The sequence below is a fragment of the Ictidomys tridecemlineatus genome, chromosome 4, assembly GCF_052094955.1.
Source record: "Ictidomys tridecemlineatus isolate mIctTri1 chromosome 4, mIctTri1.hap1, whole genome shotgun sequence".
Taxonomy (NCBI): Eukaryota; Metazoa; Chordata; class Mammalia; order Rodentia; family Sciuridae; genus Ictidomys; species Ictidomys tridecemlineatus.
Genome location: NC_135480.1, coordinates 62,797,339 through 62,814,994, shown reverse-complemented (window position 1 = coordinate 62,814,994; position 17,656 = coordinate 62,797,339). Strand labels below are relative to the sequence as shown.

General features: G+C 37.4%; 1 protein-coding gene and 1 pseudogene across 3 annotated transcripts in view; one reads left to right on the top strand and one right to left on the bottom strand.

Annotated features, from left to right (window-relative positions):
- The window catches only part of Pold3 (DNA polymerase delta 3, accessory subunit), a 40,485-nt gene extending 23,621 nt beyond the window's left edge, over positions 1-16,864 (bottom strand). The window contains exons 1-5 of one of the 3 annotated variants that reach the window (XM_021725090.3): positions 16,626-16,864; positions 15,331-15,386; positions 10,905-11,007; positions 5,513-5,552; positions 4,067-4,199 (exon numbers count right to left, since the gene is read on the bottom strand). In XM_021725090.3, coding sequence (XP_021580765.2) covers positions 4,067-4,199; positions 5,513-5,552; positions 10,905-11,007; positions 15,331-15,386; positions 16,626-16,685 — 392 coding nt within the window. In that variant the 5' untranslated portion in view covers positions 16,686-16,864. Of the gene's footprint in view, positions 1-4,066; positions 4,200-5,512; positions 5,553-10,904; positions 11,008-15,330; positions 15,387-16,512 lie in introns of all 3 variants that reach the window. The other 2 variants (XM_040284937.2, XM_040284935.2) reach the window with 2 other exon arrangements.
- LOC101958092 (small ribosomal subunit protein eS26 pseudogene) lies at positions 5,980-6,329 on the top strand (annotated as a pseudogene).
- Positions 16,865-17,656: the final 792 nt, after the last annotated feature.

Below are 17,656 nucleotides of genomic sequence, written 5' to 3'. Positions count from 1 at the left end.
CTTTCCATATCAAAACATTTTGCTTCCCCTAGTTTGTTGCTTAATGGGGTAGGTGAGAGTTCCCTGAAGATCTTATTCATCTTTCATATTCCAGTCACCTGACACAAAATCTGACATACAGCAAGTGTCAGAAAAAACATGTTGAAAGAAAGACTATTTAAGCCACTAAAAGTGAGGTTTCTGGTTTGTCTCCCTTCTTTAGTGTATCACCTCAATTTGGAGTGGGAGATGGGGAAGATTTCAAGATTAACTGCTGGAATCAGTGGCCTATGGAAAAAAATCCCTAATATATCATTTCATTTCAGAAATAACATTAGACTTGAAAAGCCCTAAAGCTAGAGTTTACAGCTCCAAATATCTTACACTGATTCATTATGATCCCAGCAGAAAACCCTACATTAAAACACATCTTTGGTGTATCAGAGCTAAGAACAGACGGAAAACATTTACTTTCACCCACTGTTTTTCCTCTCTGGCCTTGCAGTGCTTCCATGCACAAGGAAAAGGGCAATGTTTTATTTCGTTGTCAACATATAAAGTTGGCCCTCAGACAACTCTTTCCCCGTTTGGTCTGCATTCCACACCTTAGGGTCAAAACCAGGAACTGGCAATGAGGAAGAGACCAAGTTAGGTTGGGAGCATGTCTGAAGAGTGAAGAATCTGCTTAATCCTAAAATTTCAATTTTCTTCCTGTCATAGCACTTAAAATACATGAAACCATGAGTCAGATCTCAGCTGGCCCATAATTCTCAGGACCAAACACAAACTTCTTTATTGGAGATAAATTCGTCACATTTCTACCAAGGATACTTGAAGAATTTAGGTAAAGTTTCACTGAAGTGCATCCTATTACCACATTTCTACTTGCCCTGTTTATTTTAGTGGGCCCTGGGCAAATTTCATTTTGAACTTGTGAGTCACTTTTATTCTTGTTTGCTTACTTGCTAGATATAACAGAACTGGTTTTAAGAACTTGACATGCCATGATAAAAAAAAAAAAAAATCTTAAAGAGAGAGTGAGAGAGGGAGAGAGAGAAAGAGAGAGAGAGAATTTTAATGTTTATTTTTTAGTTATTGGCGAACACAACATCTTTGTTTGTATGTGGTGCCGAGAATCGAACCTGGGCCGCACGCATGCCAGGCGAGCGCGCTACCTCTTGAGCCACATCCCCAGCCCTCATGATAAGATTTTAATGCAGATTATTTTTAAAATCTAACAACATATTTTATATAAACTTATCAGAGTACTCTTGAAATCCTTCCCTAAAAGACACTGGACTTATAAAATTATGACTCTCTGGCTATATAATTACATTTATTTACTTAATAAATATTTGAATAGCTATATAATCAAAGTTTCAAACTAAAGAACAATTATTAAACAATTATTACAGAACATTAGTTAGCATTACTGAATGCTAACTAAGTGCTAGGCACTATTTTTGGGTATATAGTTAACAAAATAGACACAGTCCCTATTCTCATAAACTTAATTATTTTTGGCAATTCTATATCTATTTCTTCTCAAGGACCAGTCTCTATCAGTTATCCCATCTACCCCAGGACCTTCAACCTTTTCCTATGACAGATTCCTAATAATACAACTTGAAGGCATTCTTGACTTTAAAACTGTATATTATCCTTCCTCAATCTCAACTTCTCCTCAGCTACTGCTCTCTTTCCCTCCCATTTTCACGGTTAAATTTTCCAAGAGTTGTTCATATCAGTTTGTCTCAATTCTCCTTGTTCCCCCATTTACTTGGTTGACTAGCATCTGGTCTTTGCCCTGAAAAACTGTCTTGTCAAGGTTATCTCTAGATCCAGTGGACACTTTTCAGTTCCTACTTTACTTGGCTATTCAGCAACATTTAACAACGTCTACCAGTCCATCCTTGTTGAAACTTCCTTTAGCTTCTGGAATCCCAAATAACTTGTGCGATTTTCCTCTTTTCTCTGGCTGCTTCCTCTAGCATCCCTCTTTTTCTGACCATCTCATTAAAAGTAACCATTACTAGGGCTGGGATTGTAGCTCAGTGGTAGAGTGCTTGCCTCGCTGAGGCCCTGGGTTCAATCCTCAGCACCACATAAAGATAAATAAAAATATTGTGTCCATCTACAACTATTAAAAAAAAAATAACTGTCACTAAATAGTGCTTACTATGTGCCAAAGACTATTGGTAAGAGCTCATATATTTTAATTCATTTAATCCTCTATATCCCTGTGAGGATGGTACTATTAGATCAATTTTACTGCTAAGGAAGCTGAGTCACAGAGAAACAATTTTCCCAAGGTCACACAGCTACTAATTGTGGCCTAGAGTTTTACTTTCTGCCTTTCTTCCATTCTATAAGTCTCTGCATGACTATATCTGCTGCCATGGCCTGACTGTTTACTTACCTCCTTTGATTCTAAAATCTCTATCTTTACCGCTTTTATTTGTTAGCTCTAGACTCACCTATCTAAATGGAATGCACATTCCCATCGGGATTTCCTACAGGCTTCTCAAACTCAACATGTCTAAAATCCAATCCAACATTTCCCCCTCTTTTCCTAAAGCCAATCTCTCTTAAATTCTCTCTTAGTACTCATAGGACCAAGCCAGAAACATGAGATCATCCTTAACACCATGAATAGTGACCTCCACACACACACCTTACCCCCAGCCACTACCATACTTAAAGGTTTTAAAGAGTTTTCAACCTTCATACCTCTCCACCCAATATCATTACTTCAATTCAGATAACTGTCAAATGCACACTGGATCACTGAGACATTTCTCCACTTTCATGTCCTTGCCTCCAGATTACTTCCTTCTGATCGACCTCCAACATCATAGCCAGGATCACCTTTCTAAAGTACGGTTATGATCATTTCATCCACCTGTTTGAAAATTTTCAGTGGTTCCCAGATGCTCAGAATCAAAGCTAAACTCCATTTTAAAGCATAATCTGACTCCTTTTAGACTTCTCTAGTCTTCTAATTATTTCTTACCTCTTACTCTAAGTTCAATCATAGATGATTATCATGGTTCCACACATGCATGTTTTCTCTTAGCTGTATTTACTCTCCCATTTCTTTGCCTGCCTATTTGTACTGGGCCTTCAGTCATCAACTTAGCTGTCCTAAACTTTAGGGAGCCTTCTCTGTCTTGCCCCTTGCCTCATTCATCCAGAAGTGGGGAGAACTACCCATCCTCAATATCTTTTTACACTATTCCTCCTCTGATTGCACTGCCAAGCCGTACTGTAACTGCTCATCTCCCATCAGACAATTAGCCCTAGAACAAGGGACATACTCAATACACTGGCACATACTCAATCTATAGTGTGTGGTATTTCATAGGGATTCATCAGATATTGCTGAATGACATCAAATTACCTTGCTTAGTATGTGTGAAAGCAGTAGGTGCTCACTATGTATGTTTGGGGAATTGACTTGAACCCTCAATAAAATCCCACAAAGCAGGCTAAATTATACCTAATTTATGGATGAATAAACCAAAGCTTAAAGAGTTTACGTAATTTGTCCAAAGCACTGGGCTATTAAGCAGCAAAGTACAACTTAAGCCTATAATCATCAATTTCCAAAATGTACAGGTATCATAGGCCATTACCTCTCTGTGCTGTGGAAGATACAAAAGATGGCCAAGATCTGATCCTAGCTACAGAGGAAAGAGATGCTTTTGGATGGAAGGCAGAGGAACATCAAATTAGGAATAATTTTTTGAAAGACAATATTTGAACTAGCTTTTGAAGGATGGGTAGAATTTAGACAGCAGAGACTAGGGTAAGGGAGTAATGAGGGGACACAACAAACATTTCTGGTGGTGGTGACAGGATAAATATATGAGAAATAGATTTATGGGGAGTCCACTGGGGCTTTCAATATGGGTTGTGGCTGCTATTTTTCACCTTATGATGTACTAATAAAACCAGGCATGTGTCTTACTGCAAGATAAATGGGGTTTTACTAGACTTGGCATTCACTCTTAAGAGGCAGCCACTGTGTAAACATCTTACAAAATCAATTCGTAAAGAAGCCCACAAGGAACATTAAGGAGCTTACTTGCTGCAGTTCTGCAAGTTGCTTTTAAGGATGTCATAGTCAGTATTGAACAGAGGCCCACTGTCCTTTAGCATAGCTTTCTGGATGCTGTACACATGGATGCTGGCAGTCACAGCTAGCTTGGACTTCACTGCTACAAGTCAACAGGAAAAGCAGTCTGTTAATACACAAACTTCATAGCATGGGGGACTTTAACAAGAAACCCTTCTCCATTAAAACCATTTGCAATCTGTGGTGGTCTAAAAAACTCTAAAAGGCCAAATAGCCACATATACAGTGTAATATCAACTCTTCTGTCTGCAATGGGGACATTATGACAAGGTAGGTGGTGGTGAATCATTTCTAAGTACAGCACCTGTGAGTTTATCGCTCATCCAGTAGACACTCAGCAAATATTAATTAATGATTGATGATGACTATGGGTTCCCCCCCACCCGTCAGGGAAGAACCTTACACTAGCATATAAAGACTAAATAATCTCTACCTGAAAAGAGTTGTTTATGTAGCCCAATTTTACTTTAGAGAAAGCAACTATATAACAAAAATACAACTAACTAGATAAGTCTACAGAAGAAAAACTAGCATAAATTTAAGTTTCACAAGGGAAGGGGTTAGGCCTAACTTGCTCTATGTTCCCATTCCCTACCATAGAGCTTGGCATACAATAGATAATCAATACGCATATACTAAATGATGAATGCCTGCTTGCTTTGCTTCCACTGTGGAAATCCAGATAGAAAAATCAGACATTCCCAACACTTTGAATATTTCAGAATTAATTTGGTAAAAATCGCACTCCACTGGCAGGAGCCTTTGTATATACAAGGTACAACAGTGAAGTTTTGTCTTCAGATATGGACCCAAGATCATGAGGACATGAGGGTCATATTATTTTTTGAAATGGACTTTTAAACAATAGAATAGTAGCATTAATAGCACTGAAAGTCAGACTTTTTGTGTGTTTGATGCTAGGGATCAAATCCAGGACCTTGAACCCACTAGGCAAGCATTCTAACACTGAGCTATATCTCCCAGTTGGATTTATTTAATTTATTAATCTTTCTGACTTTTAGAAAAACATTCTACAATGTTCTTCTCTAAAATGTGTTATGAAATACAGCACAACATTCAGACTACTGTCTTTTTACAGTGGGTGAGATGGCCCACATTATATACATGACAGTTTTGCGTGTCTGTCATGAGGTTTAAAATCCTATGATAAAAGTGCTTTATAAATGTCAGAAGCTATTGACTTAGTGGGAAGTTATGCAGATGAAGTATCATATTTTAATATGTTTCAGAAACTACTAATAAAAAGAACACAGGGTTCTTCGGCTAAATAGCTAACATATTATATGCACATGTTAGGGGCAGATTTATTATTATACCAACACTGATGCTATAAGAAGAAAAAGGAAAAACTTACTAAACTGTTAAAATACCTACCTTCCAATTTATCTTCTCTCACTACTGCAACCTTGTGGCACTGTAAAGAAACAACACTTCATCAACAGAACTTGAAACCTGGAAGTTTCCTTGTTAATAATTCAATTGTGCTTGAAATGCGAAATTAAGAAAATAATGGTACCATTCAAATGTATGTTATAGTTTAATAAAGTCAGATTCATTTTTAATTTGCTTCCTTTAAAACTTCTTAGTAAGGTTAAGGAAAATGAGAGTACAGGGATAAATACTACAATGAAATAAAATACAGCATCTCAAATCAGTGAGAAGAAAGAGCTTTTTAGTTAAGTGATTTAATGAGAAGTACTGTATTCCCATATAAATCCAGATAAAATTACTTCTTCCCCCTCATACCATACACCAGAATTAATGCTAAACAGGGAGCATGGAAGTCTGGGTAGAGGCTGAAAGGAAGAAGAGGTTCTGCGGCTATGGGTAATTGAGAGCCCATGCCATGGAGAAGAAATACCAAAAAAAGAAGAAATAATGGTCAGGCCAAAAAAGCCACAGCCATGTGCAGCCTATTTGTTGCTCAAACTGTGCCAGGTGCATGCCAAGGACAGGCCATTAAGAAGTTCACCATTTGAAACACCTCAGCCATCAGGGACATTTCTAAAGCAAGTATTTTAATGCTTATGTGTTTCCCAAGCTCCATGTAAAGGTGCATTACTGTGTGAGTTATGCCATTCACAGCAAGGTGGTCAGGAATCGATCTCATGAAGCCTGGAAGGACTGAATACTCCCACTCCATTTTAGACCTGCTAGTGCCACCCCATAACCTCCACCAAAGCCCATGTAAGAGCTAGGTCCTTAAAGAGTGAAGAAAATCTATCTTTTAGAAAAAAATAAAATGAGAATTATAATAATAATAAAGAATGCTAAATGGATCAGAGATTTAAGAGTAAAAATGAAAACATATATGCAATAGAAAACATACATGAATTCTTCTGTAATCTAATATAACCTAAGAATGAGGAAGTATCCTATGTATGATTCAAATCCAGAAAAAACTGAAATAACCCATAAAAACTAACAACTTTTGGATGAAAACAAAACTTCAACAAAAGTTCAAAGACAAATGATTAAGTAAGAAAAGTATCTGCAACTAGTATCACAAATGGTTAGTAGTTTCTTAAAAAAACAAAAACAAAAAAAACCCACAAAACTAAAAACGAAGACCCTTTAGAAAAATGGGCAAGAGTTACAGATAATTCACAGCAAAAGGAATACAGATAGCCCTGACACAGATGACAACATGTGCTGTGTGGAAACAGGCACTCTTCATACCTGTTCAGGAAAAATAAGAAATGGAGATGTATTCGTCAATAATCAACAAAAGTACATATACAGCCTAGTGACACATGCTTATAATCCCAGCATCTCCAGAGGCTGAGGAAGGAGGATCCCAAGTTCAAGGCCAATCCGGGAAACTCAGTAAGACCCTATTTCAAAATAAAATAAAAGGGCTGGGATGTAGCTCAGTGGGGAGAGGACCCCTGGATTCAATCCCTAGTATCCCCCCACTAAAAAATACATATACATTTATACTTTGATCCAACCATCCTACTTCTAAGAATGTAATTTCAAAACACACTAACAAAAATATACACAACTGCCAGGTATGGTGGTGCATACCTGTAATCTCAGCAGCTTGGGAGGCTGAGGCAGGAGGATTATGAGTTCAAAGCCAGCCTCAGCAATAGCAAGGCGCTAAGCAACTCATGAGACCCTGTCTCTAAATAAAATAGAAAATAGGGCTGGGGATGTGGCTCAGTGGCTGAGTGTCCCTGAATTCAATCCCCAGTAACCCCCCCACCCAAAATACACATAACCCATGTACTCTGAGCTATTCACTGTAGCACTATTAGCAATAGCCAAAGATTGTAAATAACTCAAATAATTCAATGTGGGACTGATGAATCAACTAAGACGTATTTATCAATGAATCCAGATGTGGCTATAATGAAAAAGGAATAGTTTTCTAACTGCTACGTAATACTCAGGATCTATCTATCAATTTCTTACTTTCCCAGTTGCTGGGATAATTGGCATGATGTACACCATCACATCCAGCTATGCCACCATGACTGGCAGATGAAGCAGATGAACAGAATCTTTTTTTTTTTTTTTTTTTGCAGTACTGGGATTGAATCCAGCACGTAGGAGGGGTGCTCTACCACTTAGCTTCATCCTCAACCCTTTTAATTTTTTGTTTTGAAACAGAGTCAATTATTAAGTTGCTTCAAACTTGACTCCTCCTGCTCTATCTCCCATGTACTTGGGACTATAGGCATGTTCCACTGTGCTCAGCTAAATGTCCTCTTAAATTTAGAATAGAAGGCCCTCTATAAGTAAGGCACAGCATAAAAATTTTTAACTTCTCCAACAGCTGGATTTTCAATGTTCTCCGATGGCCCATGGGTTAAAGGCTCAGCTCCCAGCTTGGTGCTATTGCTTGATGGTAGAAACTTTAAGAAGTGGAGCCTAATAGGAAGTTTTAGATTAGTGAGGGCATTGCCCTTGAAATGGATTGTAGGATGATACTTTCTTCCTCTCTTTTGCATCCAGCCATGAGATGAGGGCTTCCTCTGCCATATATTCCCATAATGATGTTCTGCCTCATCACAGGCCCAAAAGCAATGGGGCCAATCAACTATAAACTGAAACCATGAGCCAAAATAAACCTTTCCTATTTTTAAGTTGACTATCTCTGGTCTTTTGTTATATTATCGAGAAGATGTCTAACAGAATTTCTATAAGTTTTTAACTAATGATAGGTGATCCATATTTTGGAAGAAATTTTTTCTCAGAAAAATTCACTGGGGAACACAACTAGAATAAAATCCTAGGATTTCATCTAAGAATCCCCTGAACCCTAAAGATCAACTGCTAATACCATTTAAGGATTCCAAATTAAGAGTCCATGCCATAATGAGTTGGAGTAAAAACTGTATGTTATCTGAAAACATAAATTCTTAACTTTAAATCCTAATTCAGAAGATCTGTGAACTCTCAAAATTTTATGAATAGCAACATATGAATCTCTGTTACAAATTCTCAGATCAGTGACCAAAAACAAAATCACTATAGGTTAAGCAACCCTAACTCAAAATCCCAAAGCTATAAATTCTGAAATCTTTTGAGCACTGGTATAGCATCAAAAGTAAAAAATTCTATTCATGCAGTTCATGCACTGGTTCATGCAGTTTCTTCTTTTTCTTTTGATAGTGCTAAGGATTGAACTCAGTACCTTGCAAATGCTACATAAACACTCTACCACTGAGCTATGTCCCCAGCTCTTAAGCACAAAATTATTAAAATACTGTATAAGATTACATTTCAGGCTATGTGTATAAGACATATATGAAACAAAGGAATTTCATGTATAGACTTTTTATATTAAAGTTCCAGGTGGTATCTGGTTATCCATCAACACAGATTATCACTGAGGGCTCTGAGAAGGAGCCCTGGTCCATGGGACTGCTGGTGAAAAAACAAAAGAACCATCACATAGATTTTAAGAAGATGAGAACAAAGAGGGGATGTCTACTTTTGGGAGGAAGCCAGAGAGGGGGTATTAAATCAGAATTTATCACATTTCCCAAGATACCTTATTATGCACATGCAAATATTGAAATAAACAAACAAAAACCATAATCTGAAACACTTCTCGTACCAAGCATTTCAGAAAAGGGAAACTCAACCTGTATTTTAAGGGAATACAATAATACTGAGGAAAAGACTTAACTACGACTAGTTTAAAGGTACTGACATACCTAAAGAGACACAAATATAGTTAAACCTAAAAAGAAAAATGACGTACAGTTACAAACTTTGACAGTATCCATTCAAAAGCCATACAGAGAGAAAATTCTGGTGGCAGGTTTATCCTTGAGAGTAAATAAATCAAGACTGCTTAATTTCCTATTTCAGATATATAATGATATCTGATTCTAAACTTGCAAATACCTTGATTATCATTTGGCTTGCCAAATAGCTTGCCAATAAGGACAGAAAATGCTGGCTAGAAAATACAAGGATTTGATCCCTTGAGGAGTTTTGTTTCTCCTTATAAATTACTAAATTAACATTCCAGTTTTAAACATCACATGCTTAAAATTCTTTTGCTAAAAAACAAAGAATCAGTATTTAGACAAGTCAGGGTTCTAAACCTACGATTCTGAGGACAAGTCAAAAGGGAAGAGGGAAACATATTAACATATCTCTGAGAAGGAGCCCTGGTCCATGGGACTGGTAGTGGAAGAAGCAAAAGAACTATCACACAGACTTGAAGAAGATGAGCGCAAGGAAGGTGTCTACTTTTGGGAGGAAGCTAGAGAGGGGGTATTACTAATGTTGTTCCCAAGGCTTAGCCTGGTACAGGAGATGGAATAAGATATCTCAGCAGAGATTCCAGTGCCCACCAAGGCATGGGAATAGAATAATCTCTATGCCCCTGAGAAGGACATACAGAAGTAGTTAAGAGAAAGTCAACAGATTTGAGAAAGCTTTGTTGCTGGGTTGATGAAAACAGAATAGTAACCTGTGTTTAGAATGACCAGATAACACCTGGACCACAATATAAAAAGAAGATGTAGGAGAATAAAAGTGTTTCCAGCCCATGCTTCTGCACTGTATTAGGTCAGTCCCCGGCCAATATTTCCTACCCATTAAACATAGCTACACAACTACCAAAATGAGTGCTCAGAATTAAAATGAAGTTAAAAAACTTTTTTTTTTCTTGTTTGAACACTTAGATTTGTGGCTTGAAATATGAACAAGATGAAAATTAATGACCACTGTCTCCAACATACCTTGAAGAAAGGTATAAAGAATAATGGGGGCTGGGGTTGTGGCTCAGTGGTAGAGCACTTGCTTAGCACGTTTGAGGCACTAAGTTCGATTCTCAGCACCCCATTAAAAAAATAAAGATATTGTGTCCATCTATAACTTAAAAAAAAAAAAAAAGAATAATGGAAGCAATCTCTCAATATCTTGTTGTCTAGAAAACTACATAATGATACAGCCTCTGTATCACAGCCAAGATATTTCCCAGGCAGGGGTTGTAGCACAGTGGTAGAGCACTTGCTTAGCATGTGAGAGGCACTGGGTTCAATTCTCGGAACCACATATCAATAAAAAGTCCATAGACAACTAAAAAAATATTGGGGAAAAAAAGATATTTCCCAAACTTTTTTTGAGTTTCAGATGTAGTCTAAAAATTCAAATCCTCCTCTAAGATGAATATTTTGAACTTAAAACTTCCACAATACTGAATCATCTTCTTGTTTTCTTCTTCTTCTCCAATGTAAGGTTATAACACTGTTTGTAGCTTAAACACATATAAGCCCATTATAAAATTCTAAGAACTCACGGAATGTCCATTCTGAATGATACTACCAGACACTAAATAGGTGACATGCAGTTGGGCTCCTGAATTTTCCCTCCGTTTCCTTTCGACATAATCATATAGCATCCTGTTCCAAAGAAACAAAAGTAATTCATTAGTAATAGTTTTTAACCTCATAAACTCTTTTAATTCATGACTTAAAAGCAGCCAGGCACAAGTGATGTATCCCTATAATTAATACTCAAGAGGCTGAGCTAGGAGGTGCACAAGTTCAAGGACAGCCTCAGCAAGATAATGAGATCTTGTCTCAAAATAAAAAATAAAAAGGGTTGGGGATATAGTTCAGTGATAAAGTACCCCTGGATTCAAGCAGGATCTTTGTTCAGTCCATGAACAGAGGTTTTTTTTAAAAGGGACTTTAGATTGGACTTGGGGATAGGAGTCAACTTGTTTGAGTTGGCATAGTGATTCAGTAAGAAACATACCCCTGGGTTAGATCCCTGGCACAGCAAAAAAAAAAAAAAAAAAAAAAAAAAAAAAAAAAAAAGTCTAATAAGAGGATAAGAGGGACAGAACCCACATTAAAATGGGAGCCATGATTTAGAATGAATACATTGCTGAATCAAGAGTAAGTTCAGTCACTTATCTATCTAGCTATGACAGATCCAGGATAAGTCAATTTTTCTAGGCTCTTAATATCCTGAGATAATGCAAGGGAATGCTGTACTAGATTAGTGAATCTCTTAATCTGGGATTCACATGTCTTGTATAACCCTTACCACCAAAGTATCAGCAAATATACATGTGCTTTTTGGGGTGGAGATGACTCAGGGTTTCAAGAGATTTAGAATTTATTACTCTAAAATATTAAAAACTCTATTATGTATATGATCACAAATGCCCAGCTCTGAAATCCTAATGCTAATAATTACTCAGATTCAATGCTGCTTCATAACTACAGAATTAAACGGCTTACTTACACCACTCAATATCCAAAAAATTCATTAACCTGTAAGAACCAAACACTAAATGCAAAATGTTGCTTTTAATAAAATCCTTTAATTCATTTTTATCCTTTCTTCCAGCAAATGTTGCAGCTGACTCCCCTCAATAATTTATAGTTTAATGACAAAAAGATATCATTTTTCTTTTATTTTAAGAGGCATTAATTAAGGTTCTTATATCACGTGTACCAGGACAGCCAAAAACTCAAAAATTCCAAGAGAAAACTCCACCTACACTTTTGATCATTCTCTTCACCTTCTTAGCTACCATGAACCACATCCCACTGAGTCTCCTACTCCCCTCCAACCGCCAAAGAAGTTATACAAATGGCCAATAAGTACATAAAAGGACGTTCAATGTCATTAGGAAAATGCAAATTAAGACTATATGAGATACTACTTCATATTTACAAAGAGGTGAAATAAAGACATAATAAAAAGGGTTGGCGGGCTGGGGTTGTGGCTCAGGGTCTGAGGCGCTGGGTTCGATCCTCAGCACCATATAAAAATAAAACAAAGGTATTGTGTTCACCTACAACTAAAAAATATATTAAAAAATAAATAAAAAGGGCTAGCAAGAATATGGAGAAATTGAAATTCTCACACAATGTTGGTGAGATTATTAAGATGGTTCAGCCATTCTAAAAAATAGTTTGTCAGTTCCTCAAAATGTTAAACGGCAATATGATCCAGCAATTCCAATCTGAGGAAACTATACTTGAAAACTAAAAGCATATATTTATACAAACATTTGTACACAGGTGTTCACAGCAGTGCTATTCATAATAATCAAATGTAGAAACAATTAAAATGTCCATTAACAGATGAACAGATAAAATTAAATTTAGTATATCCATGCTATTGGCTAAATTGAGTCTGAAAAAGAAATACCCTTGCAATACCCTTATAACATTAACATATAACCTTATTTGGAAATAGGGTTAATACAATTGTAATTAATTAAGTCCAGATCATACTGTGGTTGGATGGGCTCTTAATCCAACATCTATGGTGTCCTTACAAAAAAATGGCTATGTGAAGATAGACACACAAGGAGAATATTATATAACAATGAAGGCAAAGATTGGAATTATGTAGCTACAAGCCAAGAAATGCCAAAGATCGCTAGCAAACCACTAGATCGTGGACAAAGGTAAGAAAAAAATTTCCTTACAGGTTTCCAAGGGAGCATAGCTCTGCTAACACCTTGACTTTGGCCTTCTAACCTCCAAAACTGAGTAAATAAATTTGTTTTAAGCTACCTACTTTGTAGTGCTTTCTTATGGTAGCCTAATTAAGTGGAAACATATACCATACAATGGAATATTATTTAGCAATAAAACAGAATTAAGTATCGATGCATGCAGCAACCTGGACAAATCTGGAAAACATACTAAGTGAAAGAAACCAGATATATTAGACTGTACATGATTCTATGTATATGAAATGTCTGGAATAGACAAATCTACAGACAGAAAGATTAATGGTTGTCTATGGCTGGCAGGAAGAGGTTGGGGAAATGGTGATTGTTAATAGGCATATAATTTCTTTCTGGGGTGATGAAAATTGAAATTTCAATTTGATGAAAAAATTCTAAAATTGATTGTGGTGATAGTTGCACAATTTTGATTATACTGAAAACCATTAAACTGTATACTTTAAATGGGTGAATTGTATAGTGTGTGAATTATATATCCATAAATCCTTATATCCATAATTTTTTTTTAAAAAATGAGTATGAGGGACTGGGTTTGTGGCTCAGTGGCAGAGTGCTCACCTGGCACATGTGAGGCACTGGGTTTGAACTCAGCACCACATAAATTTAAATAAATGAAATAATGGTGTTGTGTCCATCTACAACTAAAAAAATTTTTTTTAAATGAATTATGAGTTAGGCACCACCACACCCACTGTAATACCAGTGGCTTGGGAGGCTGAGGCAAGAAGATTGAGAGTTCAAAGCCTGCCTCTGAAACTTAGTGAAGCTCTAAGCAACTCAGTGAGATCCTGTTTCTAAATAAAATATAAAAAGGGGGCTGGGGATGTGGTTCACCCTTGGGTTCAATTCCAGGTACAAAAAAGAATTATGAAGAAAATTAATAGGATGATGTGACAACAATTAAGAAGAGGTGAAACACTTGAAACAGAGCATTAGGGAAAGCTTATTACATATAACATGAAATCTGAGTTGAAACCTGAAGAAAGAGGAAAGCTGGAAGAGGACCATGGCAGGCAGAAGAACTAGTACAAAGGTCCTACGATGAGAATAAATTTTGTATATTTGAAGAAGACAACAGGTGAGGTAGAGAGTAGAATAGGATTAAGTTGAACAGAAAGGCAGGAGCTAGACAGTGTTAAGCTATAAAAAATGATATATAATCAGTTTAGCGACAGTAAAATTATAAGCATCTTTAGTTTAGAAACTCTAACCTTTAATATGCATTTTTAAACTCCAACAGGTGTGTATGTGTGTGTTTGTGTGTATATATATAGTAACAGTTGCTTCATTTGATATCTACACATTCATAATTGCAATGACTTTTATAGATGTCTATAATCAAAGTCACTGAAGCTCTTAGGTTTAGACCAGCACCACGGTCTTTGCATTCAAAACCAGCTCAAGTCTATTCCAGGGCTAATAGCTGCAGGTCTTAAAAGCTTAAACATCACAGCCAAAATCAGTCTCCTAGACCTAACATTAACCCAACAAAGTCAAATCAACCTGCTCTAGAGATTAGGGACTTTTTAATTCTTGTGGAATGTTTTTATGATTCAGAGAAAACTCCTATCACTCAAGGAACAGACAAAAACCGGGCTACCATAAGGAATAAAACAAAGTAAATGTGTTCAATATGTGTGCACTTTTGCAGGCTGAAAAATTCTAGAGTTAAATCAAAAGCTTGCTATTCCCCTCCTGGGCTCAAGTTGGACCACAAGTTTCAGTGAGGAAAACTCATATAGTAAAATTCAAAAATGCTCTGCATCATCTTAAACACTCCCTTTGTAGTTTCACTTAGTTTTCTTGTCATATACTATTATACAGCTGTCAAACACCTGTTGACCTCCTTATGATAGTACTTCAATAACACCCCAAAATAAGCCTAAGAAGTACAGTGAAAATGTAGTAAAGATGTAAGATAACAGATATATAAATTTGAGTTATAAACAGAACTGGCAAGTCCATTTAATACATTCGAAATAATAAAGTGATGCTAACCAGAGGCCAAGACTGCAACTAAATCTAGCAAAATTTATCACCACATATTCATATACAAGCCCACTAACCCCCCTATAGAAATAAAAGTTATTAAAAATAATATTATTTCCCATTTATCCAGGAGAAAAAAATCAGTTCTAACCTAGGGGCTATGTGTAGTCATGAAAATCAAAATAAACAAAACAAAAAAACTCCAATGTCATTAAAATTGGAAGTAAACTGAACTTACTGTTTGGCCTGGTTAACATGAACTCCTAGCGTATAGCTCAGCCATTTGTATGTCACCTGCAAGAAACAGCAATATTCAAAATGTTTTATTAGATGACTTCAGTGTGCAGAAAATTCCCAAGGGCCTGATTTCCTTATAAATTACAATAGATGCCACTATAGTTTAGAAGAACCCTCTATCTGGGCAAATTGAACCAACATATTTGTCTTGCAAATACTAGGAAGTCTGTTTTCACAAACTGATTAATGTAGAAGAATCTAAAATAGTAAGTGGAATATGCATTTAAAAAACTCATTTCCCTCACATTCCTTGTTTTACTTATGCCCTTTTTTCACATTCTGTCTCTGGTGGGGCCACTACCCAAAACTATCCCAAAACTCACCCAGAAACTAGATGATTCTCAAGTGTATGACTTAAAACTTTTAGGGAAAGTTGCAGCCATACAAACATTAAAAGACACAGGTGTGGAGGGTCAGGAAATGAATGAGTAAAATGGATAAACTATATCAGTGGTTAGATTGGGAATTACTGGCATCAATTCTGCATTCTTCCTTGATCCAGCAAACCTCTTCTCTCGAAGTCTCTTCCTATTCAAAATGCTGAGCTTCCCAAAATAAAACTAATAGGTCAGGCAAAGGCAGTATAGCATTAATGGAGGAGACAGACTTGGGTTCCAAAAGTACCTATCCCTTACTAACTGTAAATAAACAATTTATTTGACCTGTTTAAATTTTTTCCTGTAGGGGTACTACCACCCACCTGAAGGGCGTTTAGATCACTGCAAAGTCTACCAAAGTAAACAGTCAATCATCACAGTTTGCAAAGAGCGCTCAGATCCGTCCTCTCACTTGATCTTTACGCCAACCCCCATTAGGCGGGGCAAACCACTATCAATATTTAAATTTCCAGGAAGAGGAAACCGTCTTGGGATTACACAACTTGTCACTTAACCAAGACACAATTTCCTCAACCTGGGACTCTGGACATCAACCACCTGAAAAGCTAGATGTACCCTTACAAATGTTCTCAATCAACGCCCCGCCCTCCGCGTTGACCTCGGTGGCACCGGCCGGGTGCTCAGTTCCCACACGACCGCCCAAGACCTGTGGACTTGAGCGTAAGCCAGAGGATCTCCCCGCGAAAGTCCTCGCTCTTTCTGGGGCACGAGGGGTGGTGACCTACCTCCCCTCGTCCAATCCCCACGAGGCTACTAGCACAGGAGTCAAGGGCCCCGCTGCCCTGGCCGGGCCCAAGACCCCGCTCGCACGCCCACATTCCCAGTCCTAGCTCCTCACTATCTTGTTCTGGTCCGTGACGAACTCGTCTATATTCTCCAGATAAAGCTGGTCCGCCATCGTGCTGCAGCGCTGGCCCACGCCCGCTCCGAGCCCTTCTCTCAACCACAGCCACAGCTCCCGCCGGCGGGAAACAACTTCGCTTCCTCCCAGGTCGCGGGTCGTTTCCCACAGCAACGGAGGCGACGCGCTACGGCAGCCGTCCGAGGGTCAAACTTGTCATGGAGACTGCGCAGGCTGGAGTGGGTGGAGCTAGTAAGAGAAAACGGAAGTGAGGAGCTGGGAAGGAGGGCCTGAGCAAGGCGAGGCTTCGAACTTCAGCTGTGCTACCAAAGATCAAGACTAAATACTTAATCTTTAGGAGCCTCAGTCTTTCCTCTTATAAACCTCTCGTAGAATGAAGTTTTTAATCTTAAAAAAAAAAAATCTTGTTAGACTCTATTATCCCTTCACCAAAAAAAGGCCGAAATTTAAAACCAGCTTTATGTTAATGGAAAGCGTGAATAGGAAACAAGTCCGTAAAGATTCCAAGACAAGGTTTGCTTAAACAAGTAACTTAGTAGAATTTTAGAACTACCATCTTCATAATATAACAGCATTAGCATCTAATAATTTCTCAATAAGTGTTTATTGTCCTAAATTTAATTATATTAAAGGCAGTGAGATTTTAGAGGGAAAACAATGGAATAAGAAACAAAGAAAGGTCCATCAACATCTAAAAAAAATATAAAAAAGAAACAAGGAAGCCAGGCATGGTTGGCACATACCTGTAAATAAATGAATGAAATAAAGGTCCATCAACATCTAAAAAAATATATATAAAAAAGAAACGAGGAAGCCAGGCATGGTTGGCACATACCTGTAATCCCAGCTACTCCCATTCCTGAAGCAGGAGGATCATAACCTTACTCTCTCCTCCTTAAGGATGAGGTTTAACACAAGGGCCTTATCTTGAGAACGCAGCAGTTCCCCAGAATCAATCAGCCCAAGTATTTGCAGAAACCAGACAAAAAATGGTAGGATATAAGTGC